We start from the raw sequence: 27,364 nt of genomic DNA, 5'->3' as shown, positions 1-27,364 counted from the left end.
TAATTCTTACTATATCCTTCCCTGAGACATTATGCTACTAAAATATGAAGGTGTCATGTACAGTTATATATGAGCACCACAGTCTGGAAGTTTTACTGGATTTATTCACTGAAATTGGGGCAAACTGCCAACACTCTCAGCTTTAGGGGGTTAATTTCCACAGGACACTGATAAAATGCAACCACTATACAGGTTTATTGGGATAAATACAATCAATAAATGGCAATTACCTTCCATCAGTCTTGTCCCTAATGACTTTTACAACTGATGTTTGCATTGCTCTATATATCTTAACGTAAACAAGCATAGTGCTGTCTGGCGCTTGCAGATCACAGTGGCTTAGGAAACACAAGTGGAATAGTAACAATTATTTTTATCATCTTTTGAAAATCAGTTTAATGTTAGCGTTAGTGCCTACCAAGTAGTAGTCATGTAAAACAAATGACGCACATTCTATGTGGCATTGCAATTTTGCACCAATGGTATGGTGCCCCATAGATCAACATAATACCTGAATGGTATCAAGATAAAGGCATTATTAAGGCTGCAACAAAGCGGGAAGCTTCGGGTCTGAGAAGAGAACGCAGAAGTCCCTTAAACCTGCATCCTGTCAAACAGCCAGCAGGGGGCGACTCTGGTTGCAAAAAGAAGTCCGGCTCTATTAGAAATAATGGTAAAATGACCCTACTTCTCACCTGATTTATTACCTCAGTAAACACTTTCCTAATGAGTTTTGCTTCAGGGCGGGATTATCTATGATTGACAAGTTGTTACCATGGCGACCTGTCAATCCGGCTAGAGTGACTCGTACCCACAGCACTGTGTAAGGAGTTGGCTACTCATTTTCTCTGGTGAGTACGTTTTGTTTTAAGCCTGTTGCTCGCTAGACAAAATTATCATCCCAGGTTAAAATGACAGTTTATGTGAATTACAGATGCACCTAGCTAGGCAAGCTAGCTAGCTCCACACGAAGCAGTTGGCTCCACTGTCTCATCCAAATATGGTCACGTCTGGTGCCCCTGGTTGCAAGAAATCAACATGGCAGCGCCCTAAGGGCCAAACTCGAGGCTTTAAAACAAGTCCACACACCAACAGTTGACGCCACGATGACTACGTCAACTTATTTACAGTCTATGGCTGCAACTAAGGATCCATTGTTGATTAATCACCTAATCATTTTATCTATACGATGTCAATCTATACAATGTCATAATAAAAGTGCAGTTATAATTTCCAAGGAGACTATGGTGATGTCTTCAAATGTCTTGTTTTGTCTGACCTAAAGTCAAAAACTAAACTATTCAGTTTACAAATGTGATATAAGAACATGATCAAATCCTGACATTGGATCAGCTGGATCCTGTAAATCACTTCGCATTTGTCCTTGAATAATTACTAAAACGATTTTTAGATTATTGAAATAGTTTCCTATAAATATTCTATCAACCAACTAATCAGCTAGTCGTTGCAGTTCTAGGCATCATTACATCCTATAAGAGTCATACAACACCAGAAATAAATAAATAATAAGTACTATTTTAAGGTAAAAAAAGGTGTCACTTTTGGTTCTTTTGGAGGACATTTTCTGACTAAGCTTCCTCAAATTAAGTTAGTCACCAGAGTATGATTGAAGTAAGACGTGAAGTATACTTAATGAAACTCGGACTACTGAACTCGAGGAATTTGCAATATCAGTTGAACTGCTTGACGGTCAACTGCTCAACATTGTCCACCATCTGAGTGTGAACTAGGGTGAGCCTCAGTGCTGCCATGATCTGCCTGAACTCTGATGGAGGTCTATAGCTGTTACACAAAGGACTTTGAAGCAAAGCGTGTGTACAGTTTGCAAGACAACAGTCACACAGATAAACCACAGTAGAACCATGAAGAATATAATATTTCTATAAGCAGTACATGTAACGAGATTTCTTATTTAGATTAAGGTCAATAATTTGATTATTACTTAGCGCTTCACCATCTCAAATATGTAGTTATGAATTTCCCTAAAAGCAGAAGTATGTGCGTGTATTCTCATTTGTACCTGTTAAAGTCTCACATGCCCATCAGCTGGCCAGCCGAGTAGTGGCAAGGTTCCTTCCATCTCCGGTATCCTGAGTCCTTGGTGCCAGCCTTTTTAAAAAACAACAGTGGCTTTTGTATGTGGGCACCGACAGAGACAGGCGGCCATTGTCTGCTGCTGTAACTTCAGACAGACCTCCTCGACTGGAGAGACCACAGAGAGAGCATTGGCATTTTGTGGTTTCAGTGACTTAGTTTCACTCTTCCTCTCCTTTCCACCTTTTGTCCTGTGTGATCGTGCCATCTTCCTTTTCTACCTCAGGCTCCTCTGCTGGTTATCCCTCGCTACTTCCTCAAGTCCCAAATGTTCTCATCCTCTCGACATCCTACCTCTTAACCCACCAACTCCCCTCTCTCCTTCCCTTTCGAATTATTTACACTACATTTTTGGAGAATTACAGAGAAAGGTGTGAGACACAAATCGTTATTGTATTACATCAAAGTAGTCAGAGAATTGGGGAATTGTTCAAAAAGCTCTCTTGACCTTGATTGACCAATCCTGTTTCCCATTCATATATTTAACCACATTTTCTGTCAAACTGGAGCCTTCTGCTAGTGGTGTTCAAGACATACTCGATTTCTCTCTAGTATCAAACATTAACTGACTCTGCAATGTTTTTTAGCTTGCACTATTGTAGAGGACAGCAGCTGTAGTTAGCATTGACTCACAGCAGTCACAATGGATTCCAATGGAGTCAAATAAACTTGTCCACTCAAACCACTCATGCAGCAAACCCACTTCACTAATAATGACCCTCATTTTCAGTATGTTCCAAACACTCATTGCAATTCCACATCATAGCTAAATAAGTAATGTCTCCATTATTCAGAAGCTCCACCAGAAGTGTTGCTGTGAAGTTTGCCACATGACTCTGGGTCACTATTGTAAACTGACTGAATGTTTCAGTTCTCTACGAAAGAGCAGCCTCACTGGAAGTCTACAGGCGGGTGAGTATTTGAAACCAAAATGCTAGATTTGGAGTGAAGCATTCCTTTGAGGGTCGAATCAGGCTAATGAAAGGAGGACGAGGACATTGCTCCTGGTTTGAGCAATGTCCTGCTCACCCCAGGAAGATTTAATCTGCGCAAACAACTCATACTGTTTGAGAAACTGATTAAACTTACAGTCACGATGATCAACTCCCAAATCTAATATTTTGCCAGTATTAGGTTTACATTCGTGTCTGCTCTGTTGAGTCTTGGCTTGTGTACTACAAGAGAGCTGTCCACCATTGTATTCCCATTACCTTTGACACTTTGCACTTCTACCAATCGCTGCAGATGAGAGAAACCACAGTAATTTTGAGTGGCATAAGTGTTTCACTGAGCTGAGTTTGCTGTCCAGGCTGCTCAGCATCAAAGAGATTCCACTGTTCTCGTGGCACAGACCAGCTTTAAAATAACTGTGACCGTACACTGCCACAGTTAAGAGCAGACTGCAGCAAAGTGGATTAAAGAATAAGAGCACTTGTGAAAAAAAATGCTTTAGATGGAGAGACCTGACGGAAAACCAGTAGAGAGGGGGGGGGGGAGACGGAGGGAAGAAAGAAAAAATATCACAGTAGAAAGCAAGCATTCAATTATTCAATGTAACATCTGTGGTTTTTAGCAATGCCAACACTGTGGTGACTAAAACAGTGCAACCCACTTCCCATCAGTTCACTCTGAATACATTCATGTATCAGAAATCTCATCAAAATGAGATTAGTGATAGGACTCAAAGGAGACGGTACTCAAATCTACACTATCACACATTTTGTTCCATTCCGAGGATTTAATGATCTGTGTTAGGAAATTACATATATCTTTAATATTCTATGATGAAACTTTTCTCCACAATATCATAATCTCCCAAATGTGTAAGCCAAAAAAAGAAAATCTGATTATGTTTTTTCCCATTAAAAACCAGACAGTTAAGAAGGCTTTGGAACAAGATTTATTTCCCCCAGTGAAGATTTTTATTTGGCTGGTTTACAGAGCTTGACTCCATCAGGCTGTGTGCGTGCGTGTGTACGTGTTTGTAAGTTAACACACATTCTTAATCTCATGTTAAGCATGGAGTTAAAACTACAGTAGAAGGGATGTGGGAAACAAACAATTATAACTTCTTTTAGATACACTCACAAAATAAGGTTGAGTTGAGAATGGAAATAATTACCAGTGGGGGTTCATATAATGTGAGGAAACACTTGACTGTACTGAGGGTCAGCATGAAGCAGCAGTGATTTATGATGTTGGTGCCAGTGTCACTATTCAAGTTCACAAGCAAGTCTCTTATGCATCATATTAAAAGACAGTAGGCCTATAATACTAATTACAGTAGTATTTCCCTCGCATATAAATTTAATTGTTTCAGTTAGGGATGTAATCCATTAGATCGACATCAGCCCCCGATGACCTTATTAAGCGGATGGCATATTGGCCAGATTAAAGGTACCCTATGGTGTTTTATTGTAAACAAACAACAGTTGTGTTTTCATTAAGTGTTAGTCACCATGCTGGTGTATCATGTTGTATTATCTAACCAAAACTGTGAGGTTCAAGTAGTTTTACATATTTCAAATGTGGCAAGTGGATTGGATTGGTACTCAGTATCATTGGTCTCGGGATAGAAAGAGTCGGATCGGTGCATGCCCAGTTTCCAGTTCAGTTTGAGAACTGTGAAAATTAACTGCAGTGTAGAGGCTTGCTCTATTCACTCTACAAATCTACTGGATCCACCACTAATGCTACTTAATAAATAATTAACTTATTGGGGTTAATTTGAAATTTGGGTCAGCAGCTTTTTGTATCATACTCAGAAAAACTGTAGTTAAGATTAGCAGTACGTAAGTTTGTTTATATTTAAAAGGTATACCATCAATTACTGTAACTCTTCTGAGACAGTGTCATCACTACTGTAATTTACTATGTATCTGACTCTCTGTCATCACTCCTCTCAACATATTATTTATGGATTTACACATTCAGTATGCCGTGTGTGCCAGAATGTGTGCGCCAGTATTTTGTAGCCAATTACTATTACACCATCAGACATCGTATTGTGCCACCGGATGCAACCCCTCTGGTTCAAATGCTCAGAGTGCACTGGGTGGCCAGATGGTATCTCACGAGGAGAACATATGATCACTGAATTCACAATCACCAAAACACATTGACTATGACATAGTGTAAGGTTGTGTATAAAGGGGACCTGTGCTATTTACTGATGATGGGGTTTTTGTTTTGTCACTGGAGGATTTTATTTATAATTTGTATGTACTGACTGTTAAAAAGCCTCTACCTTACCATCAGTGAGGAGTAATAGTGTTTAATGTGTGAGTATTTATATTTCTCACATTCTCTTTGTCTTAAATCTATAGATCACATGACAGATCTAGCCAATCATGAATCAGTTCCTAGCACTATTTGTCAGGCATATTTTATTCATAAAATAATTAATTAAATTAAATAAACCCGCTTACCACCTGTTGTAAATTGCATCAGCAGCATTGTGATTGGAAAGCGGAAACATGCCAAGAGTTTGAAGAAACGGCAACATGTCCAGAGACGAGATCAAGACCAAAGATGAAAGTGTGGGAGTGTGGGAGTAGTCTACAGGTGCTGTGAGGGTTGAGTTGTACATGTTGTTTGAATGGAAAAAATATTTGATCTGATTGTTTGTGTTATCAGTGTGCTGTGCTAAATTGACTTTGGAGTTGCAATGGATTTGTACTTTCTTTGAATTCTATTGTATTGTATGTTTATCTGTGCGGGGAAAGTTATGTGGCGAAAAATTGTTGTATTTAGTTCACTCTCATTGTCAACTCTTGTATGTATTGTTAATCTTATTGTGTGACACTTACTTCTGTACATCTCTTTATAGTTTTCACTGTGTGTCTGCGGTCCCTGAGCTGTTTGTTGATGATGAGGAAATGAACTGTAAAGCATTAGTTTGAGACTCTGCGTCCTGTATACCAAGGGCACCAATCCATTAAACAATGTCGTCAATACAGTTTGTCAGAAGGGACCTCATTCAACTGCATTATTCTCTACAGCATAATACACATTTTACGCTAGTAAGTGATGGGTTTAGATTAGATCAGCTGTCATTTAGCATGGGATGAATGCATTAACATTTAGAAAAGACGATAGGGAATGAGGACATTTAGGGCCCTAAACTAACTTTTTCAGCACCATCCTAAAACTCACAAGGGGAGCGCTAACATCGTTCCAGAGCAGCCACACTGACAAGGCAGCTTGCAGATGTGTCCACAGAAATGTTTTGTATATCAGCCTGGTGAGCGCAGGTATCAGCCGATGCCGATTATCTCAAAATGAAAGATATCGGCCAAATTATTCGGCAGACCGTCTAGTCTTTTAGTAAAGTATATCAATGTTTATGAGTGAGTCATCTAATAAGAGAACTGAAATGCAGTCTGTTAGAGTAAAACTCTCCAGCCATCTACAGCAAGCAACCACAAAATGCAAGCAAGTGCTAGACAGATGCAGTTCTTTGTGTTTGGAAAGCTGAACGGAACAAAATGAGGTCTGGAGAGAAGAGCTATGAGAGAAGAAGCACAGATACAATCATAATGCTGAGCTGAATCAGATCAGTTTGAAATCTCTAACCAGTAGGACTCACAGGACACTACAACTTAAAGTTACAGGGCTTCCAACACTTGTATCCACATATATATATTCAATGACAGTACAATAGTGGATGCATCAAAAAAAGAACACATGCTCAAATTCCTTTCCTGCTGAACTGCACATATGGAACCACAGGGAGAAGGTGTGATTACCACTGAGAAGTCAGATGTATGATGTACAGTATACTGGCAACCATGCTGTTAAAAGGCGTATGGCACGGTGAAGGACTCCAGCTAGAAAATTGTGTTCACTGGCAGAACTGCTCGGAACCGCTGACAAACAAGGCCAAAATGAGAGCACCTGCAACATCGCAGCGACTTGTATACGTGCATTCGTTTGTATGGAAGAGTGCGAGCGAGAAGATGTGTGTGTGTTTGTGTGTGTGTGTGTGTGTGTGATTCTGAGTGGTGTCCAGGCATATTGTGGGACAGATGGCTGGAGGATGCTCTATTTCCTTCCCCTAAAGGAAACATTCTTTTCTCTCTCCATGCATCTAAACACAAACATTTGAAAGGAAATGAACCACTACATGTAAATTTGCAGCCACAGCACAGTGAATCAACAAGCTTAAACATCTGCTGAAACTGATTCCACTGCTCTAACTTCAGAGCATACACAAACTTTGACTTTAAAAATCTACCAGATAAATGATCTCAGCCAGCACTTGATTAAAACAATCTCCTGCTATTTAAAGAACTCCAGTGACAGCAGGTGGAGTAAGGACTTAAAGGCCACTGGCATTTATGGGAAATGTGATCTTAATTTTATGAAAGAAGAGTAGTAGCAAAAACGCTGCTATGATTAGAAACAACCAATCAAAAGTGAGGGGAGGTTTAACTAATGACTCATCCCATCTATCACCATTTGTCTATTTCTGCACCAGGTTAAATTAAATGAAAAAAAACGTCTCACGGGCTCATCTGACTTAATCTGATCCCACCCAATCTCATCAAATGGGAACACACAGGCTTGTGTTTAGGACATGAAAACATTTGGAAACCACTGATCTCGACTTCCTGAGTTGAATGTCATGAGATTCACTTCCTGCACTTTCTTAGAAGAAGCAAATGATGGAATAAATACAAAAAGATAACCTTGTCAAGAATCAATGTTAAACATTTTAGAGTGCTAATCGATTTTACTGTAGATGGGTGAATGCAGCCTAACAGGTATCCTTCAGAGGGCTCAATGGGGTCCTTGGCAAATTTGGGAACTTTTTTGTTTTAATTTTCAGCTTTAGTGATAAAGGCTTTGTCCTTCTGGCTGGACAAACATTCCAGCTGACAATACACAGGTTTAAATTACATCTAACTAGTTTTGATTTCTGAGGCCAATATCAACATCAATATTGGAGAGTATACAAACTACACTGTCAACATGTTGGCCATTATTCTTAAAGGTAAACACGGAACAAATATTTTTGATGTGGATCCCTTAAATTTGTTGTTTAAAGAATTACAACCAAAATGTACAATATACTGAGTGGGACCTTTTATGGCTGGAAAAATCTACAGGACAAACTAAGTGACTAACACCTCAAACATATCTTTGGTATTTCTGCAGGCTACTGCAATTTCTTGTTACTCACTGGCAGATGTATCCACAGATATACCTGTAATAAGCTAATATCGGCCAATATATCATCTCTGCCGATTTATTGGTCAAGCTCTGCTCTGATTTTATTCTAGTCTCAGGTTTCATGTCATGTCATGTCATGTTAATTAGATGACGGCATGTGTTCTGGCATGTTTTTTATCAAGAGCATGACACGAGGTCCAAATGGATGTAGAAATGATGATATACATAGCTAGCTTTAATTAATACATCACCAAAAGTCCCATGGACAGAAACCTTCAAACATATTGCTCTACATTGGAGTAGTAAAATTTTATTTTTTTTCTCTCTAAAACTGAAGCAATGATTGTTGTGTTAAAACATTACACTGATTGACCTGATTGGGAAGTGATAATCAGTGTTGGAAATGTTTAAAAACTGTAAATAACTGCTGGGCTACCAGTCTGGTTTTGATGAAACTTGAAGTGACAGTTCATCTTTTAAGTGACTGGAGACTAAGTTCATTTGTGTTTTCTGTTTTTACTCTTTGGAAATTAGAAAACGTGTTTTTTTCACTCTTACTTCTGCACCTGTTACTGAAATCAGCACCAAGTCCTACTCTCAGATTTCTTTACTGACTCCTATCTTGAGTGATTACACTTTGAAAAAAACATTTCAGTTTCTGCTTTTTGCTCTGTAAACCTACAGCCAAAGCACTGACATAGTGGAAAGCAGCCGACATGGCACAAGAGAGTTTTATACATGTGATGTACTGATGCCACGGGGACACAAGGAGAGTAGGTAAAATTAAGACGATACAAAAACAAAAATACAAACCTAAATTTGAACGGAAATATATAGCAGGCATATAGGAATAATAGAGCAACAATTTAAGCTCAATATGATCATAAAATTCACAACACAAAACATTTACTTTTGGAACGTGTTCTTATAGCCTGTGGATTTTATTACGGAACAAAAGCCAAGTTTCGAAATGAAACCACAGTGTGTCACTCAAATTTGATTTGATTAAACGTCTCTATTAAATAAGTTCAACAGACGCTGAGGGAGCAGTTTGAACACCTTCTTCAATTCCAGTATGCGCGACAGACGCAGCACATCACATTTCGTTCATACTTCATCGTGTTTGAAAGAACGGCTCAACCTGTTAAAAGCATGAAAAGAATACTCCCTGCGTGCACTGCAGAGGACGCACGCGTTTCCATGTCGGACATTCATGTTAACAAATGCCATTTCTAAATGTAACACTGATCATTCTTTGCCGCTGATAGCAGATTCTGAAACACACACTGAAGTGTGCAGGAAATATCCGAGGGAATAACACATCTCAGTGTTTGACAGCGTTCAAAACGTCACGTCAGCCTCCGCACTCAATTAAATCAGGATTTTTTATTATTTCCAATTTCTTACCTATTTGGCTGAAAAGGAGCAGCAGTGAGATGAAAATATTGGTCCTGGTAACTGCCGTCTCCATGGTCTCGGCGTGAGAATTAAAGCCGGAGAGGCAGAATGTGTGTTTATAAGGGACTGACGGCGGGTCGGGTGCGTAAAGATGCGCTACCAGGTCATCGTTCCTCCTCTGCTGCCTCTGTGTGGAGTGGCAGGGCTAAATGCTCGGATCGGCTTGGCTCGGTGTGGTTCGGCTGGGTTTGGCTCGCTGGCTGGCTGGTTGGATAACGGACTCACGTATATCGCATTAAGAGACGGGCTGTGTGCGCGCCGCCCACTGCCCTTAAATGAAATCACTGTCTTGCTCCTATAATAGAAGCTACTTCAGATCTTACTACAGGGACATGGAGTGTGTCTGCAGCATGCAGCTGTGGGTTTGATGCTTTAAACTCCAAGGGTACCAGTATGGTAGTCCTATAATATTTTTATAAAATCTGTGGAACTAAACGACAAGTTTAGAGTGAACTTGTCAAAAATGATCAAGGCAAAGTGTATCTGTGCTTGGGAGTTTTGTCACCTTATTATCTTTTACAGTGTCACTGTAATGACAATACAATATTTCTATACCACACAGTAGTATTATAGTGTTTAACAGCTTATGGTTGAGAGTTGATCATGCAATGATTCAGCATACAGGGGCTGGCAGGGGATACAGGGGATAGTTTAGTTGTATTTGCACAATATATCTGATCTGAAGCACTTGATAAGAAATAAGGATGACAAATAATATATGGAATCCCTACAGGTAGATGCAACAGCAGTGACATGAAATTTAAGAAAACATAGTCAGGTTACTTCAAATGTCTAATCGTACTGGTGTGTATCATAAAGACAGACAACAAGTCTCTCTCTTGGAATATAATGGTGACTTTCACAAAAGGTTTCATTTGAGTACCTCAAAAAGCTTTAAGGAGTGTTTTGGATTTTGTATAAAGAGGTGAAACAAAACAAGAATGTGGATCCAACCAAGCCAGGACTGTCCCACAGAGGAATCAGCATGTGTATTTGGAATGGTGGTGAGATCTGGCAGTGGTTGGACTACAAGATTCCCATGAAGTACACAATGGCATAGTTCTGAATGTGTGGGTGTGTGTTTGTGTGTGTGCATCTTGTGAAAAAGAATTAGGGTAGTTCCACAAGCAACAGGCTTCAATGGAGCGATAACACACAGTTGTGGGTTTGTGAGTGTGAGTGTGTGTGAGACAGGCTTGAGTCACACAATAACATGCTGGTCTCATTACTCTTTGCACATTAATTAGCATAAATTAAGAGAGATAATCCTCTTCAATTCAGGCGGGAGCCTTGTCTCACTTGTTGGACCAACATTTTTTAGGATGCTTGTTACAATATCCTCTCTGCCTCTGTGCTTCCGGGATATTCATAAGCCTGTGTGTGTGTGTGTGTGTGTGTGTGTGTGTGTGTGTGTGTGCGCATGTTTGTGGGAGAATTGGAGTTTGGTTTGTGGAATCACAACATGTTGATTGTAGCACCAGTCTGTGTGGTTTCTGACAAAAAAACAGCAATGACTGGATGAATGCTGCTGGAAATAAACACTCTTATTGAGTCTTATATAACAAACAAGCACAGAGACACAAGTCACCATCACACACATCTTTTTTTTGTTGATGCTGAAACTGACTGATGCAATGCAAATGTAAAAAGAAGCAAAACTAAAAGCAACATCATCTCAACAAAACGCATGTTTACACACAGGGCCACTGTCTGCTCTGACAGGTGTAAAGACACAAGCTGTTTGGTGAATGATCACAGCGCGCTGTCGCCTCCTGCAAAATATCCACAGCTTTTTCTGTTGCTGTGGAAAGATGATTCAGTCTTCACAGCACACAGGCAGCAATGCATTATGGATTATGTGTTTGTGTCTCGCTTTCCTCTCCCTGTCTGTGCATTGGTCAACAACTCAACAGGGATTCGTTTGGGTTATCTACTGCCAAGTACGTGGACTGGCTCCGGCCACTGATGAGATTCTCACAATAGCCATAGCTGGTGTCATCATTTCTGGCATTATAATGGCTGCTCTAATGGTGGCAAGGCCATTCATTTAATAGCTATAATAATATATAGAATAAATATTTGCATTTGATAGGAGTGAAAAAGCAAAGGGTCATGATGAGTTCAAAATTGCAGTTGTCGACTTAAAGAGGGTGCTACAATTAAATCATAATAGTAGCAGAAGCAACACCAGTCCTATGTTGTAAGTCGGGTTCCTCCTCTTGGGACCATCAACATCAGAATTCACAGTACTCAAGCGATTTGGCCATCTTCAAACACCACTGCTAAAATGGCAAAAAGTGAGAAGGATACACAATAATACAAACATGATTTATTTGAATACAATATAGATCACCTAATGGCATTCTGGTTACCACAAGACATAGACTAATTAATTATTGGAGGAAACATCCTGCAGACGTGTTTGCTGTCAAATTATTATTTTTTTAAAGTGCAATTGAGGAGGTCATCAGTTATTCAAGTATAGAAGTTCCTCTCTTAATCGCTCCATCCACATCACGTTTGATTATGTGTGTGTGGAGTGTGTCTGAACCCCTGTTGCCATGACACTGCATGCCGTTTCCAAGTTGACAGTGATGTTGACTTCCAAGGGTGGAAACTGGAGGTCAGTATTCTGGACCACACTGGGCTGACAAATGCTGGTCGATGTGAATGTGTGTGTTTCATGTTTTTATATCCCAGGGGGGACTTTAACCTGAATGCACACTCACTGCGGGGACAACAATTGAGGTCCCCATGGGTAGAGACTGCTTTTTGAAGGTTAAGACTTGGTTTTAGGGTTCAGGTTACAGTGAGGTTAAGGTTAGGCATGTTGTTCTGATGGTTAAGGTTAGAGTTAAGGGCTAGGGAATGGATCATGTTAATGAGATGTCCCCACAGGAATATAGGAACAAACGTGTGTGTTTGTGAGAGAGACAGAGAGATGCCATCGGTGATCAATGCCTGCTATCAAGCAACATAGCTCCGGTTTGTTAGTCCTGCGGAAGCTGTTTGGGTGTATTGTGCAGTTAATTAATGCCTATGTGCATTTGTGTGTGTGAAATTGTGTGAGTGATGAAAACACTGGTCTGCGTCAACTACAGCTAGATTTAAACTCAGTGCAGTGTAAGCTAAAGTGGTGAGACTATCATTTGATATGTGTTTAAATATTAGCATTAAAAAAACAGTGTAGCCAATTATTCTTTTTTTGTTTCAGTGTCTGTGTTCTAATTAATTAACAGACCTATGAGTCAGTGTCGAAAGAAAATGTTCCTTCAGGAAGAATCTGCTCCATTTAGTAATCAATAAACTATTATTCTTGTAGATCCATTATTCTTTAAAGAGTATCTCTCTCTCTTTCTCAAAGGCAAGAGAGTAATGTCAGGGTGGTCGTTCATCATCAGCAACAAGCAGCTTCAGAAAACAGTAAGATTTACCTGCCTGCATCTTGTGTGTGTGTGTGTGTGTGTGTGTGTGTGTGTGTGTGTGTGTGTGTGTGTGTGTGTGTGTGTGTATCTGAAACTGAAAGTGGGCAACAGTGTGTGTCTTCAAGTGTGCGTTTTGGTCTTTTTCCAGATTATGTGTGTCTGACTGTGATCTGACATTTACCTTCCTGGCTTACTAAAGGTTCCGCCACAGATCTTAAAGTCATATGACTCATCTCACACTTGGAGATTCTCTACTTATCATATGAGGAATGAGGATTACGACCTATTAAGAAATCCATTTACATTATCCACATATGGAGCACAGGTTCTCTAATTCTGGATTAACATAAATCTATAATTTTATCAATTTGAAGCATCATGCCAGTTCAATTCTTCATTTTTTTAATTGTCTCTGGGGAAAAGATGCCATCTTATTCTCATAAATTTGTACTGTGTCTAGCACATTTTGATAAAGGAAATCTAGGCGTGTAGATCGTGTTCTGCATACTCATTCACATTATCATCTCATTAACCTTATTCCAATGAATCAGATGAAAGTGTTTACATAACAGTTATGTGATAGAGAGGTACTTACTGTTTTGTTTATTTATTTTATTTTTATTTTTTTTATACGCTTTGATTACTTTACGCTTTAATTACTTGTTTAATGAAATGTATGGGGTTGATTGTTCTTATGTAGTATGTATGATGCTTTGGCAATATTGTTATTACACATTCATGGCAATAAAGCTAATTTGAATTGAATTGAACTGAGAGGGAGCAAGAAAGAGAGATGGCCATATAGGTGGATAAACTGTTGTGGTGGCAGCCTGGCTGACTGTTTATTTTTCCTGTTTTCCCCTGTGTTTTGCCTGCCTTTCTGTGTCTCCTCCACTCCCCTGCTTGTGTTCTCACTCTCTCTCTCCGCTCCTGAGCCCAGCTGATGATCCACACCTGCACCTCATCAGCAGCCTCCTCTGCCTGCCACACCTGCCAGCAATCAACTCCATCTCCGCCAGTATATCAACCCCGGTTCTCCACACAATCTCCGCTTGATCGTCATTGCTCCTAACCTGGTGCTACTGCTCTACTCAAGCCCAAGAGAATTTTGCAGAATCTCTTTTTCCCTGTTCTCAGTTTTGCCTGTGTCTTACCCTGTCTGTCACTTCTCCCCTCAGGCGTCCCCTGGCTCCCATTTGCTCCTCGCCAGTTTGCCTGCCACCACACTCCTACTCCCATTCCTCTGGTCAGTTCTCCCAGGCCTCTTCTCCTCATTCGGTCCTCTGTTCCCCTCATCCTCCTCTGCCCCAACTGCTTCTTGGTCCTCCATGCCCGCATTCCCCGGCGTCCACCTCTCCTTCACCTCCTCACCCTCAGCCCCTTGTCCCTTTAATAAAACCTGTTGTGTTGCGTTTGGGTCTGTTGGGTCTTTGGGTTTGTCCTGACTCTCAACCTGTGTTTTCGCAAAGATGCTTTATGGACAACACTATTAGTATTGGATTTTTAGCCCATTTACTATAAATCTCATACACTGCTGCTAAACTGTTGCCAAAGAGGTCAACTGGAAACCAAAACCTCCAGCGAACAAACAATAAGAAATTTGCTTAAATAGAGGTAAATTCAGCTGAGAAAACTGTAAGGTGTTTCATTCAATCTAAAAAAAAAGAGATAAAGGGAATTAACCAGACTGACTGGTGTGGCTAAAATTTAACTAGTTTGACCTAGAAGCCACATGCACATGGAAAGTCCAGTTGTTTTTTTTTAAACATGTCTTTTGTGTAATAAGAACTTGGTGAAACTATAGTGACAGTCAGTAAATATACCTGGCCATCTCAGCCTCCTCTAGGGATTCAAACTATCCCTGACAACCCCTTGCAACTGCTGTACACCTGGCTATAACTGTCATCCCTATTTTGACATCCTGGCTGAACTGACAGTGACTGACAGGTGACAGCAGGCTCATGACCACTGCTTTTATCCATGAAGTAAGTGACACTGAGTTGCCAGGTTGCTTTTGTGGGGGAGTGAATTTAGATAAACAATCTAGGAAGAGAACAATTAATGTTTTAATTACTTACTTACTGACTGAGACATGACGGGAATGGAATGAAGCTCTGGCTCCAGGCTGTGATCGCTAGTTATCATGTGACAGGAGATGCTCATTTACTCTCACTGACTGACATTAGTGACATTAGTCATGATGACTTTGAATGGATAATACATGAGACTGCAGCAATCTAATTTCCCTCTTCGTCTTTCTAGTCCTCTCCAAAATCAATCCGATGCCACCTCAGATGGCTGCTGCAGAGGATATTCCAGAGGGAGAAATTTAGTGCCCGTAATGGATTCAAAATGGCACAGTGGATCAGCCACCCCACTAGTTTGTTTAACCCCCCAGTAAATAAGAGTTTCAAACAGAATAGGAAAATCATTTCAACAGCTATCAGAATCTAATGAGGCCTCTCTCTCACACAGCATCTGAAACGAGCAAACCTCTAAGAGCTATGTGGCATATCCACTGGTTGAGCCACTAACACTGGCAGGATTAAGCTTCAAATCCCATTGATGACACCTAGGTTGAATATGTGCAAACTATCCTTTACAGTTTGAACTGTACAAAAACGATTGTACTGTGAAACAATCCTGAGGCCTTCAACAGAATTTAGTATTAACTTACAAACTGCTTTTGTTTTTTTAAGGCATACATATCCCTTTTAAACATTTGATACCTCACATAATATCCTGTTTTTATTAATCAGTTATATTGATAAGTGGTTGACGATGGATGGATGAAGTTATATGCTAATCCTTCTGTGCTACTCCCTCTAAAAATGATGGCTATGAGAGGAGAGATGTGCCTCAGCTGGAGTTCCTGGCTCTGCACAGAACAGTTATTTCAGGGGACAAAGGTCACTGTGAATTATTAATATAAAATCCTGAGCACAATATCAAGACTCAGGAGAACTTTCATGTCAACCCATCTATATACGAGTACACAGTAAAGATGAAACTTTGTATCTCTGGAGCCAATGCTGCTACATTTCATATTGAGGCAGTTCAATCAGTCAACATAAGATGAAAAGGGACGTCATATGGTGCCAGGTTGGACCCCTTTTTTTGCAGAACTGCATAATTCTTCATGGCATACTTTCAAAAAGGTGTTGGAAACATTCCTCAGATTTTGGTCCATATTGACATGATAGCATCACGCAGTTGCTGCAGAATTGTCGGCTGCACATCCATGATGCAAATCTCCCGTTCCACCACATCCCCAAGGTGATCAACTGGATTGAGATCTGGTGACTGTGGAGGCCCTTGGAGTACAGTGAACTCATTGTCACGTTCAAGAAACCAGTTTGAGACGATTTGAGCTTTGTAACATGGCGCATTATCTTGCTGGAAGTAGCCATCAGAAGATAGGTCCACTGTGGTCATAAAGGGATGGACATGGTCAGCAGCAACACTCACGTAGGCTGTTGCGTTTAAACGATGCTCAATTGGTACTAAAGGGCCCAAAGTGTGCCAAGAAAATATCCTCCACACCATTACACCACCAACATCAGCCTAAACCGTTGATACAAGGCAGGATGGATCCATGCTTTCATGTTGTTTAAATTCTGACCCTAACATCTGAAGGTCGCAGCTGAAATCAAGACTCATCAGTCCAGGCAAAGTTTTTCCAATCTTCTGTTGTCTAATTTTGGTGAGCCTGTGCTAATTGTAGCCTGTTTCCTGTTCTTAGCTGACAGAAGTGGCACCCGGTGTGGTCTTCTGCTGCTGTAGCCCATCTGTTTCAAGGTTCGAGGTGTTGTGCGTTCAGAGATGGTATTCTGCATACCTTGGTTGTAACGAGTGGTTATTAGAGTTACTGTTGCCTTTCTGTCATCTCGAACCAGTTTGTCCTTTCTCATCTGACATCAACAAGGCATTTTCCTCCACACAACTGCTGCTCACTTGATATTTTCTCTTTTTTGGACCGTTCTCTGTAAACCCTAGAGATGGTTGATGGTAATCAATCCGTGCAGGTGGCATTGTGCCATATTTTCTTGGATTCTCTCTAGACTAGAATGGGAAGGACAAATTTGTGCGTCACAGATGACATTCTTCATTACTCAGAGATTTACAACAAACCTTTAAAACTTATATCTATAGGAAACTCCTCCTCTCATACAATGCACAATTACCAAAAGATGTTTCAACCACACATCATGGTAAATGCATATGACACATGTGACGTGAAACAGGCTCCTCTTTTTGTTTGATATTTGTGTCACTGGTATAATGTGCATCCTGCTAGCTAAGAAGACAACATAACCAGGCTGTGGGTGTTCTTTTAGGTAACTAACTCTTCCCATTATGGTGGTGAAATGCAACCACTACTGATAATTTCTGCCGCTTCAAAACAGATACAACTTTTTTGGAAAACGCAGCTTTTACTTTTCTATCTGGTCTTTGATCTTTAATGTTCTTGGACAGGAACTTTGGTCTTAAATCTCCACAAGGGAGCACATTAAAATGAAAACATTCATCAGTGGAGGAAACAAAGTTGAAGTGAGGTCAGTATAGTGTGTGATATGAATAGTGAATGAAGGTCTGTCTCTGAAGTAGCTAGAGACACACTCAAGTCCCACATACAGGGCAACAAACACTTACTTTCCTGAGAAGAGAGAGAGAGAGAGCACTCACCCCTGCATCAGAGCCCACACAAGCACATAAACTGAGATGGATTGCTGTTGGGCTCCATGACAACCAGTGGGGATGTTCTCCTTCATTATGGCTGAGGGAGGAGCAAAATGAGCGAGAGTTAATCAACAACACACATTTTCATTCTGCCTATACTCATACTCGCTGGCAAGCTATACACACTCACACACACGCAGACTTTATTGTACATTCATGTAGCTCTGTGACAAGCCTTTGATGTGGTGTGGAGGAAGAGAAGCTTCCAGGGAAGAAACAAACATTCAAAACCGTTTCCCCGTCATGAATGAAACAAGAATCCATTCACAAATCTAACTTTTAGTCTCTGGTTAACACTACTGCAAATGCAAGTGTTAACCCCATCCTCCTATACTACAGACTATTTTACTCACTTTAAATAAAAAAAAAAAACTAAGCTTACAACTTAAAACTACTTCTGTTTATTAAGCTGTGATAGTAAACCTTTATTTTAAAGTTTTGGACTTCTGAAGTGAGCTGAGACATTTTAATAACTAAGAGTTGCACTGTTGAAATGCTGCTAATGGGACACACCATACTGTTGAGCTAAAGAACAGTTAGCAAATATATAAATCACTCCCTCTCACCTGCTTTATGACGGCAGCCTGAGGAAACACAATTTACAGTAGACGCCACGCGGTGTCCACTTTAGTGTTTTTTAGCTGTTTAAAGTTACAAGTAGGCGGAATGTTAATACTTTCAAACATGTCACTTGAGTTTGATTTAGTATGTTTTTTAACGAACTGCGCCATCACCTGGTACATTTTGTCAATCACGCCTACACGTCATCACAATGCGACAAGGAAGTGCGCGTCCTTCACTTTACTCTGTGCTACAGTAGCTAAACCGTTACAGAAGTCTCGCGTTTCGAGCTGTTCGGGGTCTGGTTTGGAGTTTAGTAACAGCATCACTCTGATTTTATACGGTTTTATGGAGTGACAGAAGCAAACGGGAGGTTTTAGCGTTTCATTTGGTGAGTGACAGCTGAGCAACAAGCCAACTCATCTGAAGTTCACGTTTATGTCAGCTTAGTTACTTTCTTTGCATTTGCTGAGTGATACTGACTGATATCAATATCAAATTGAACATGTAACACAGTATTGTCATGAAGGTTAAATTTAACATAAACATATAGCAAGTAGTGTAAACCAGAGGGGCATTATATGGGGATAAACTGTAAACACAGACACCACATAACACATAAAATTAATGATGACTATAAAGACAAATTTTTGAAAACGTTAATGTTGGGTAAGGAGTTTTTCAGTGTGGAGCATTTGGTTTTCAACACCTTCACATAGCAGAGCCTACATTAATCCCTGTTAATTTACACAGCCTTCACTTTTTCTAGATCTCTCCCAGGGTCAAGCAGCAATGTCCGCTCCAAACTCTGCAGAAAGGAAGGCCTGCTGGGAAGCCAGGGACCAGCTGTGGAAATGTCTGGATGACAACGATGACAACGCTGCGTCCTGCCAGAACTTCCAGAACAAGTTTGAGGCAAATTGCCCTGCTCAGTGGGTAAACTATCCCATCGTTTTGTCTTTGTGATCAGTGAGGTCTGGGGTCGCGGGCCCTGATGTCAGAATTAGACATTTTAGAATTGGCATCAACTCACGATTCAAGCAAGCACACTTCCCTCGGTTGAAATCTGTTGCTCATCTTGTCCATTTTCCCTGGCAGGTGAAATATTTCACCAAGAGGAGAGACTTCCTGAAATATAAAGAGAAGATGCAGACAGAAGGATTCACGCCTGCCGAAGGACCCCGGCAGCCTTCCTAAACACTGCACAGCGTCAAAATCTGCAAACTGATTGACTTTAGCCTTATTCAGGCCAGGGCCAGAGAAGCAGGACTTTGGACTGAGTACCTGAACTTCACCTTTATCGTTATTTATTTGTACAGAAAAAAGCAGCATCAAGACACCATGCGTATTAGCAGCTCCAAGTGATAGAATGAGTGACCGGTTTGAAAATTGTTTTCAGCTTCCCTTCTCAGAAATTCATGGCATCAACTCATGTCAACCATCCCAGCTGGTCTGAGATGTCTGATCCACATTCTGATGTTTGTGAATCCAGTTTTCTCAGTCAGTGGAATTTCACCTGTATAATACATGTAATTTTGTCACAGTGGACAAACTTTACTATTGTTACTTGTGAAATATATAAGGTTGGTAATACTGATCACGGTAGCCCTGTACATGCGCGCACACACACTGGGTCTGTGTTAACACTCAAACTAACACTGTCCAAGAGGAATTTTCTGTCATTGTGTTTAATTAAAGTATAACCCCCTCTCCATTTAACAGGCACTGCATTGTGAACACAGAGTGGCGTACTACCTCTACATGTAGTTTGGGTTGAATTACATTTGTGTATTCACACCAGTCATGAGTCTTGATCAGTTTGTGTGTGATTTACAAATTAATGCTGTGCTTTACTGATTGCTGGTACTTACATTTGAATTCCAGGACAGTTCCTTATTAGGCAAAGGTGGTGGGTGTGTGTGTGTGTAAAAAAATAAATAAATACAATCACTGCTTTTAGTTGTTTTTATTGTTGTGCATATATGATGTATCATCCTAACTCTAGTTTTTGTCTGAGTAGGAATATTACAGCTCATTTAGAAACAGGCAAAAGGCACATTATCTTTATATTACAAATCTGTATGTATTTACAAAGGAGTGTGGCCCCTGGGTCAAAGGTCACTTCTGTAAAACCATCAAGATGTATGAAATCTTCAGTAGAACCGAATACATTACAAAAGAAAAGGCTTTGTTTAGGCTTTTGATTCTGCCTACGCGAACACCTCAACTTATAATGCAATAATATAAAAAAGCCACAAATTACATTTAAAATTTGTGTAAAAATATAAAGCATATCTTTTATATTTTTACACAGTACTGTGAATGTTATGTGCAAACCTTTTCACAACCAGACAAGTTATGATTTGACAGTTGATTGAACAAACTACTGTACCATGAGACTGTGCTACCTCACCGTTTCTCTCTTCCTTAAAGCTTTGAATGCTGCGTTCAACAATAACTTGGAGGTACTCACCTTCCCAAACATGAATTTCTTTGTGTGCTACCCAGCCAGGAGAAAAGTAACACCTACAAGGTGACTACTAATAAATACCAAACATGGTCATTCTGTTGATTAACACACTAATGTAACAAATTTCATAAAATATATATTTGTGATTACTGTAGCTGGTGATACTTGATAGATGTTTAAGTGTGTTTTACCTGCTGACTAACAGAATTTTATCTTCATGTTTAAAGATCATTATTACTGGCATAAGTAAGGACCCCAGCACACATCTCAGATTTGATGACTTCAGAAACTATTTCTGAGCGTGTCTAACCTCAAGTGTACATATGTTCATAACTGCAAAATGAGGACAAGCTACAAGAAATCAAGTTAGTATAAAATACATGATGGTAGGATTAGTCAACCATCCCGGGACTTTCTATACCTTAAATACGGTACAGCTTACATTCTCAAAATTGTAATGGTATCAAGTACAAGAATATGGCTGAGAAATAGCACAGTAAAAAGCAATTACACTACTGCGTAATTTAAGTAGGGTGGTGGTGGACTGAGTTCCTGAACTGCTCTGAGATTAAAGGTGGGGTATGTGATTCTGATCCACAACACATCTTTATGTCTGTCCGTTCTGTGTGTGTGCTGAAAAAAATCTGGTGTTTGTACACAGCCCTGGCTCTGTAAACGGGAAACAAACAAAGTGGGTCAGAGCGAGCTGCACATCACCATTCCAGCCATGATGTGTGTGTCAGGTAACGTTAAATGAGTTGCCCACAGACATTTAGCTTACTTTATAATTTGCCAATATAAGCGGTTTGTTGTGATGTTAGCCATAGTAGCAGGGGTGTTGTGAGCATTGCTGTTTGGAGCTGGTGTGCTGGCTCTGGGACTGTATCATCCTCTCTGCATGTTAGCTTTGTAGCAGCAACAGTTCACAAACCCACAGCTTAGCTGACGTTACAACTGTGTTGTTGTTCACTATATATCATGGTATCTTTCATGGTATGGGATTCTCCAGAATCGCGTAGCCCATCTTTAACAGCAAGGCATTAACAGTGTAAGGGTTAGAGCTTGGATTCCCACCACAGACAGTCATGTTAAAAGTGTAGTGTGATAGGCAATAATATGGTAAAGGCACTTGCGGTACTACAAAGAGCTTTGAGTAAATGTGGCCAACAAACTCCAAAATGTTCACAGTATGATGGGGCACAAAATCTGCTTCAGAAACTTTGGTAAAGTCAGGTAGATATTAAGAAGCCTATGGACAGTGTATAAGCTTTCAATTTGTTGCTAAATATATACAAGCTATTCTATCTTTAGAACGAGGTCATATAGACACTCGTGAAAAGGTACATCTGAAAGGCTTGACAGTAAGTCTCTATGTATACAGTACATTATCGGCCACAGTAGAAGCCTCTTTTCATGCTTTTCTGTTGCTTTAATACAGCAGTCAGCTGCTTTCTTTTACACTGTACATCAAAACTAAATTCTGTCAGCAAACTTGTCACCAGCCCACCATGTCGCAATGGATGTGATCAGGTTAGAGAGCAATACATTAAAGTGCAGCAGAAGTTCAGCAAGCAGGCAGTAAAAAGAGGCTGATCTACAATGGCCATATAGCTTATTTCTACCTAAACATCAACTAATCCACAGAACTTGGCATGATGTGGCTCTGAAAACACTTTAAGGCAGCTGCTAAAAACCTAACTTATCATTGTTTATTCTAAATCAAACAGAATATCAGTTCTTGATCACCAAAAAAATGTTTGTAGCTTTTAGTAATATCTTCAGTGATTCGGTGAGAACAGAATCTCCATCAAACTTTGTTAACAGAGGTAAGAAAATGTTTTTGCTGGAGGTCAGCGCTCAATACAGTGGCCACTTTGGCAAAGGCATTCTGCATTCCTCTTAACGCCCTCTTATTGCCAACAAAAATATAACTCTAATTATTATATCTAAGCAACGGATAATGTTTTTCACTTCTCTCGATCCTCCTCTCGAGCCTTCTCTCTCCTTCAGGTCCAGTTTGATCAGTCTAAGGAAGGGCTTAACACCTCCTCCTGACACATCGTATGTCACTTTCGTGTCGTCTTTCTCTTCAGAAACACTGTCCCATTTCTTTCTCTCTTTCTGTCTTTCAGTGATTCATCCCCTCTTCTTCCCACAGGCGCTAACCCAGCGGTGGTTATAAACTCCCGGTAACGTTCCTTGCCACTGCCCAGGCTGGGAACTCAGTCAGGTTGAAGAGGGGAACCCCCCATGTGGTGATGGCCAACATAACCACCGCCACGCCGATCAGGTTCACCCCGAAGCCTGCTTTCACCTGGAGAAGGAAAGGAAATTAAAAATAAAATGGTAATACATAAAAAAAAATCATTCTATTTGAAAATAAATATCCAAATTGGTTTGCCAAGAGTTAAGAAAGAAAAATCTTTATCCCTCTGATTACATAAAATTTTGACACATTGTACCCTTGAGCCTTTTGATACTGCAGGTGCAGAAAGAACATGTGAGTGTGTGTGTGTGTGTGTGTGTGTATGTGTAGTCCCGTACCATGTCGCTGATCTGCACGTGGCCGTAACTGAAGACGATGGCGTTGGGGGGGTTCCCCACTGGAAGCATGACCCCGAACGACACGCACATGGTGGACGGGATCAAAGTGTGGAGGGGGTTGATGCGCAGAGTCTCAGACTGGAAGGAGGGACGTGGGAGAAGAAAAACAAAGGGGGTAATGAGAAAGAGAGAATAAAGGAGGAAGAGGTAAAAAGAGATGGAAAGGAAAGAAGAGACACTGAGAGAAATAGTAAATCATGGGGGGAAAAGAGAAAAATATGAGAGAAAGGGAAGAAAAAGAATATGCAGGAAGAGGTGGAGGGTGTGAGGGAGGGGAGAGTGAGAAAGGATAAAGGAAAAATTAGGGAAGAAAGAAAGAAAGTATGAAGAGAAGGAAGAAGATGAAGAGGGGGATAAATGGAGTGCATCAGGAACAGGGAGAGGTCAAAGGTCACATGATTGTTAAAAACTGTGCATAGGCCTATTTACATTCTCACAGAAAGGTGCATTACTCCCTGCTCCCAACACATGCATGTGACATTAATCTCAAGTGAGCAATCTGAGAGATAAAATCCGACAATCCACATGGGGGAAGCAAAGTCAAGGTGATGCTGTTATGCCAAAATGGGCACTTATGGGGAAATGTGTGCAGTGACAGATTTGCTTCACCACAGCAGCAGAAACAGTCCTTTGATAAGATTAAAGGTCTGTCTGGTTTGGCATTTTAGGAAAAATGTTTTTGCTACTTTCTCTTGAAGTAGATGAGAAGGTTTATACCACTTGCATATCTGTCTGCCAAAATGAAGCTTAGCTTAGCATAAAGACTGGGAACAGGGGAAAAACAGCTAGCGTGGCTCTATCTGAAGGTAGAGAAATCCACCTACCGGCACCTCTATAGCCTAGTTCACACTACACGTTTTTTAGCCCAATTTGCCAGTCAGTGAGCTCTGTGACCATCAGGCTGTGATCAGGGGTAAATCAGCAATAGAACAGCGGCCGCCAGTCGTTATGTGTGTACTACTCAACGACGCATCAAAACGGCTCCCTGACACATCGCTGACGCCAGCCAAATTTCTAGCATGCCAAATATCTGGGGGACTCAACATCAACATCCAGCCAATGAGAGCAGGCAGCTACATCTTCACTGCAAAACAATTTTTACTCACCTCCAGCTCTCTCTGTAGCACAGACGATGTGTGCTACCTGCGTGTGCTAATCCATTCTTTCACCCAGAGTTTTTGTCTTTATAATTGCTCTCTTTAAAATAACAAACAACAGCTGTTTGTGTGTAGGTTTGCGTCATTTCCTGTTTCACATTTCACGTGTGTTTTCTTGACAAAAGGTGGTTTGGAGACCAGCCGTCGGGTCACACAGCCGTTGTCAGCTCTTGTAGTGTGTGACCCCGTGTCTACTATCAGTCACGTAGTGTGAACGCCACAATGACTTTAAAACTCCCGTCACAAGACGGCAAGTTGTGTAGTGTGCACATGGAATCGGCCGACGCTTAAAGTCATTTAAACCCTGTCAGTTCTTTCTTCACAAAAAAAACATACAAGGTAGTTTATTTGTCATTATACAGCACAAGGCTGCATAATGAAACGAATTTTGTAGTCCCTTCATGTGGTGGTTTCACAGGGAGGTTATGTGCCAGACTATTTGTTGGAGTCTTGAGTTTTTGTAGGAATTAAAACAAGATACAATGTGTTAGTGAGATTTAGAGGTGCTGGTAGTCAGATTTAGGTACTTTTGGACCACCTGCTGCTGGATCACCTAGCTGTTTTTCCCATTTTCAGTCTTTATGCTAAGCTAAGCTAAGCTAACAACTGCTGGTTGTAGCTTCATATTGCATGACCAGAGTTGTATTGATCTTCTCAGCTAACACTCATCGAAAAGCTTATTTTGGAAAATGTCAAACTATTCCTTTAAGTCACAAAAACTAGAGGAAGCCTGTTTGCTAGTTTAGAAGGACTGACCTATTTTTCCATGCAAATTTTAGATATTTAGATATTTTTCTGAGGAAGGAGCACAGTCTGCCTTGCCCTTTGCATTGTTGTACGTATTCTTTACGAATGATACCTGCTTTATCAATGTTACACAACACATGAGTGTGCTATAAGAGCACTGCCATCTCATCCTCCAGCTTGTTTGCATTGCAATACATTGCAGACAGTGATTTGGCTGTGCTCATAATTCCATACACGGTCTCATCTTTCTTACTCTTCGCTCCTCTTTCATCTGTTATTTGTCATGACTAATAATAAGAGAGGAAGTGTGTGTCGTACCAGCGCTGACAGGATGGGTAGGAAGACGGTGAGGGTTGCCGGGTTAGAGGCAAACTCTGTGACCGCTGACACCAGCAGGCAGGCCAGTAGGGTGACGGCCCAGGGAGGAAGACCACTCATGGGCTCCAGCTGTCTCCCGATCCACACTGACAGGCCAGACACCTGCGCGCACACACAAAACACATGTGACCATCCTCAAACGGCACAGTGAGTCTCTCACCCTCATGGCGCAATCATGTCTACCTGAATCTCTGCTGCTTTGATCTCAAGCCCTTAATTTAATCAAAGGTTTGTAGATAGATAGGAACAGATTAGAGCTCCTGGTAGCCACTTACCACTGAAACTATGCCTACAGCCTCTTGTCAATACCAGATTAAATGACATTAGATGCTTCGAAATCATCCAATTTGGACATTTAAAATACTGATCATCTGAACTTCTCATCTAGAAGCTCCCCCGACTTTCATGAGGTAACCCAACGCTAATCTAAAATGGAAAAAAATTGCTCCTAACCTTGCACAAAAACACATGCATAGTACCTTGCAACCAGCAGCCAGTGCATAGCCTCCTCCCACCAGGATGACAATTTCCCATGGCATCAGTCTCTGGAAGTCCTTCCAGGTGATCATGGGAGCAAGTGGGTCATCGTCATCTGAAGGTTTAAAACCACAGAAAATATGTCAGTACAGCTACACATCTTTGAACCATTTTGTCCTTAATATTTTTATTCTTTTACAAAAATATTGGGAATTGTTAGTAATGAGTTTTTATTATTTTGTGGCACTGTGCATATACTGTATATGTATACTGTGTACTGCATGAGAGATATTTTTAGTAATGTATATTATGTTACATCCAAATAATTTCCTAGGAAGTTCCCAGAAAACAAACGACCAGTATGTAATTTGGTGATAACGGTAGATAAATTAGGAATTTCCTCGAAAGAAGAGCTCCATTTAAACCGAAGTTAAAATTAATTCAGCTGACCTACTGTGCATTGTCTTAAGACAGTAGGTAATACTAGCAATGAAAAACAATAACAACATTATTAGAATAAAGGACTTAAAGAAGTAAGGACCAATAAATACATTTATTTTCTGAAGCAATAAATGTCCTGTTGATAACATTTTACAAAAAAAGTCAAATTGTTGAACATAATTTTGTCGTCCATGTGTTTACTTCTCTGGTACTTCTCGGCTTGCAGGTGGCATTCCTGAACTACATTTGCTTCTCTTAGGTTATGCCATTTAGAGGTTAGTGGACTGGCAAAGGTCAGCACTAAAACACCAAGTGTTGAGCAGCATACGATAAATGACTTTCCAGTGTTTTTCAAAATACAGCTCTACCGTGGAAAACACCAATGTCTGAAATTGACCTGTTTCTGATTCTCTGACCCGGTGAACCTGCAGCATATGGGCAACACATCACCACTGGTAACACAGGCAGCAGCCGGACAAGAACAGTGTGTATGATTATCTAACTTCCACAGAGTTTGGGATTATGAGATTATTATATTGGTTATGGCTGATTTATTTATTGAGATTTCTAAATGTCTTCACCTATGGTAAGACTACTCAATTTGTCGAAATCCAAAA

General features: G+C 40.5%; 3 protein-coding genes and 1 long non-coding RNA gene across 5 annotated transcripts in view; 1 reads left to right on the top strand and 3 right to left on the bottom strand.

Annotated features, from left to right (window-relative positions):
* Nucleotides 1-9,977, bottom strand: part of ptprz1b (protein tyrosine phosphatase receptor type Z1b) — a 63,912-nt gene extending 53,935 nt beyond the window's left edge. The window contains 1 exon segment of the mRNA XM_038738752.1: nucleotides 9,697-9,977. Within this exon segment, the coding sequence (XP_038594680.1) occupies nucleotides 9,697-9,760 (64 nt within the window). The 5' untranslated portion in view covers nucleotides 9,761-9,977.
* A 1,360-nt stretch (nucleotides 9,978-11,337) lies between these two features.
* Nucleotides 11,338-18,638, bottom strand: LOC119918218. The gene is made up of 3 exons (XR_005447409.1): nucleotides 18,479-18,638; nucleotides 17,859-17,949; nucleotides 11,338-12,029 (listed from the first exon to the last, which is right to left on the bottom strand). It is a non-coding gene; the product is annotated as an uncharacterized LOC119918218 (long non-coding RNA).
* A 74-nt stretch (nucleotides 18,639-18,712) lies between these two features.
* On the top strand, nucleotides 18,713-20,275 carry LOC119918217 (cytochrome c oxidase assembly factor 6 homolog). The gene is made up of 3 exons (XM_038738844.1): nucleotides 18,713-18,864; nucleotides 19,243-19,409; nucleotides 19,572-20,275. Exons 2-3 carry the CDS (start codon nucleotides 19,266-19,268, stop codon nucleotides 19,668-19,670), a joined length of 243 nt encoding a protein of 80 aa, XP_038594772.1. The 5' UTR covers nucleotides 18,713-18,864; nucleotides 19,243-19,265; the 3' UTR covers nucleotides 19,671-20,275.
* A 152-nt stretch (nucleotides 20,276-20,427) lies between these two features.
* slc13a4 (solute carrier family 13 member 4) overlaps nucleotides 20,428-27,364 on the bottom strand; it is a 34,440-nt gene continuing 27,503 nt past the window's right edge. For both annotated transcript variants that reach the window (XM_038738838.1, XM_038738840.1), the window contains exons 13-16: nucleotides 26,309-26,421; nucleotides 25,770-25,931; nucleotides 23,488-23,625; nucleotides 20,428-23,257 (exon numbers count right to left, since the gene is read on the bottom strand). In XM_038738838.1, coding sequence (XP_038594766.1) covers nucleotides 23,120-23,257; nucleotides 23,488-23,625; nucleotides 25,770-25,931; nucleotides 26,309-26,421 — 551 coding nt within the window. In that variant the 3' untranslated portion in view covers nucleotides 20,428-23,119. The remainder of the gene's footprint in view (nucleotides 23,258-23,487; nucleotides 23,626-25,769; nucleotides 25,932-26,308; nucleotides 26,422-27,364) is intronic.

This window comes from Micropterus salmoides, unplaced genomic scaffold (assembly GCF_014851395.1).
Source record: "Micropterus salmoides isolate LMB-PRFRI ecotype aquatic unplaced genomic scaffold, ASM1485139v1 Ms_hic_scaffold_23, whole genome shotgun sequence".
Taxonomy (NCBI): Eukaryota; Metazoa; Chordata; class Actinopteri; order Centrarchiformes; family Centrarchidae; genus Micropterus; species Micropterus salmoides.
Note: the sequence above shows the minus strand (reverse complement) of the source record. Positions and strands in the feature narration are given on the sequence as shown.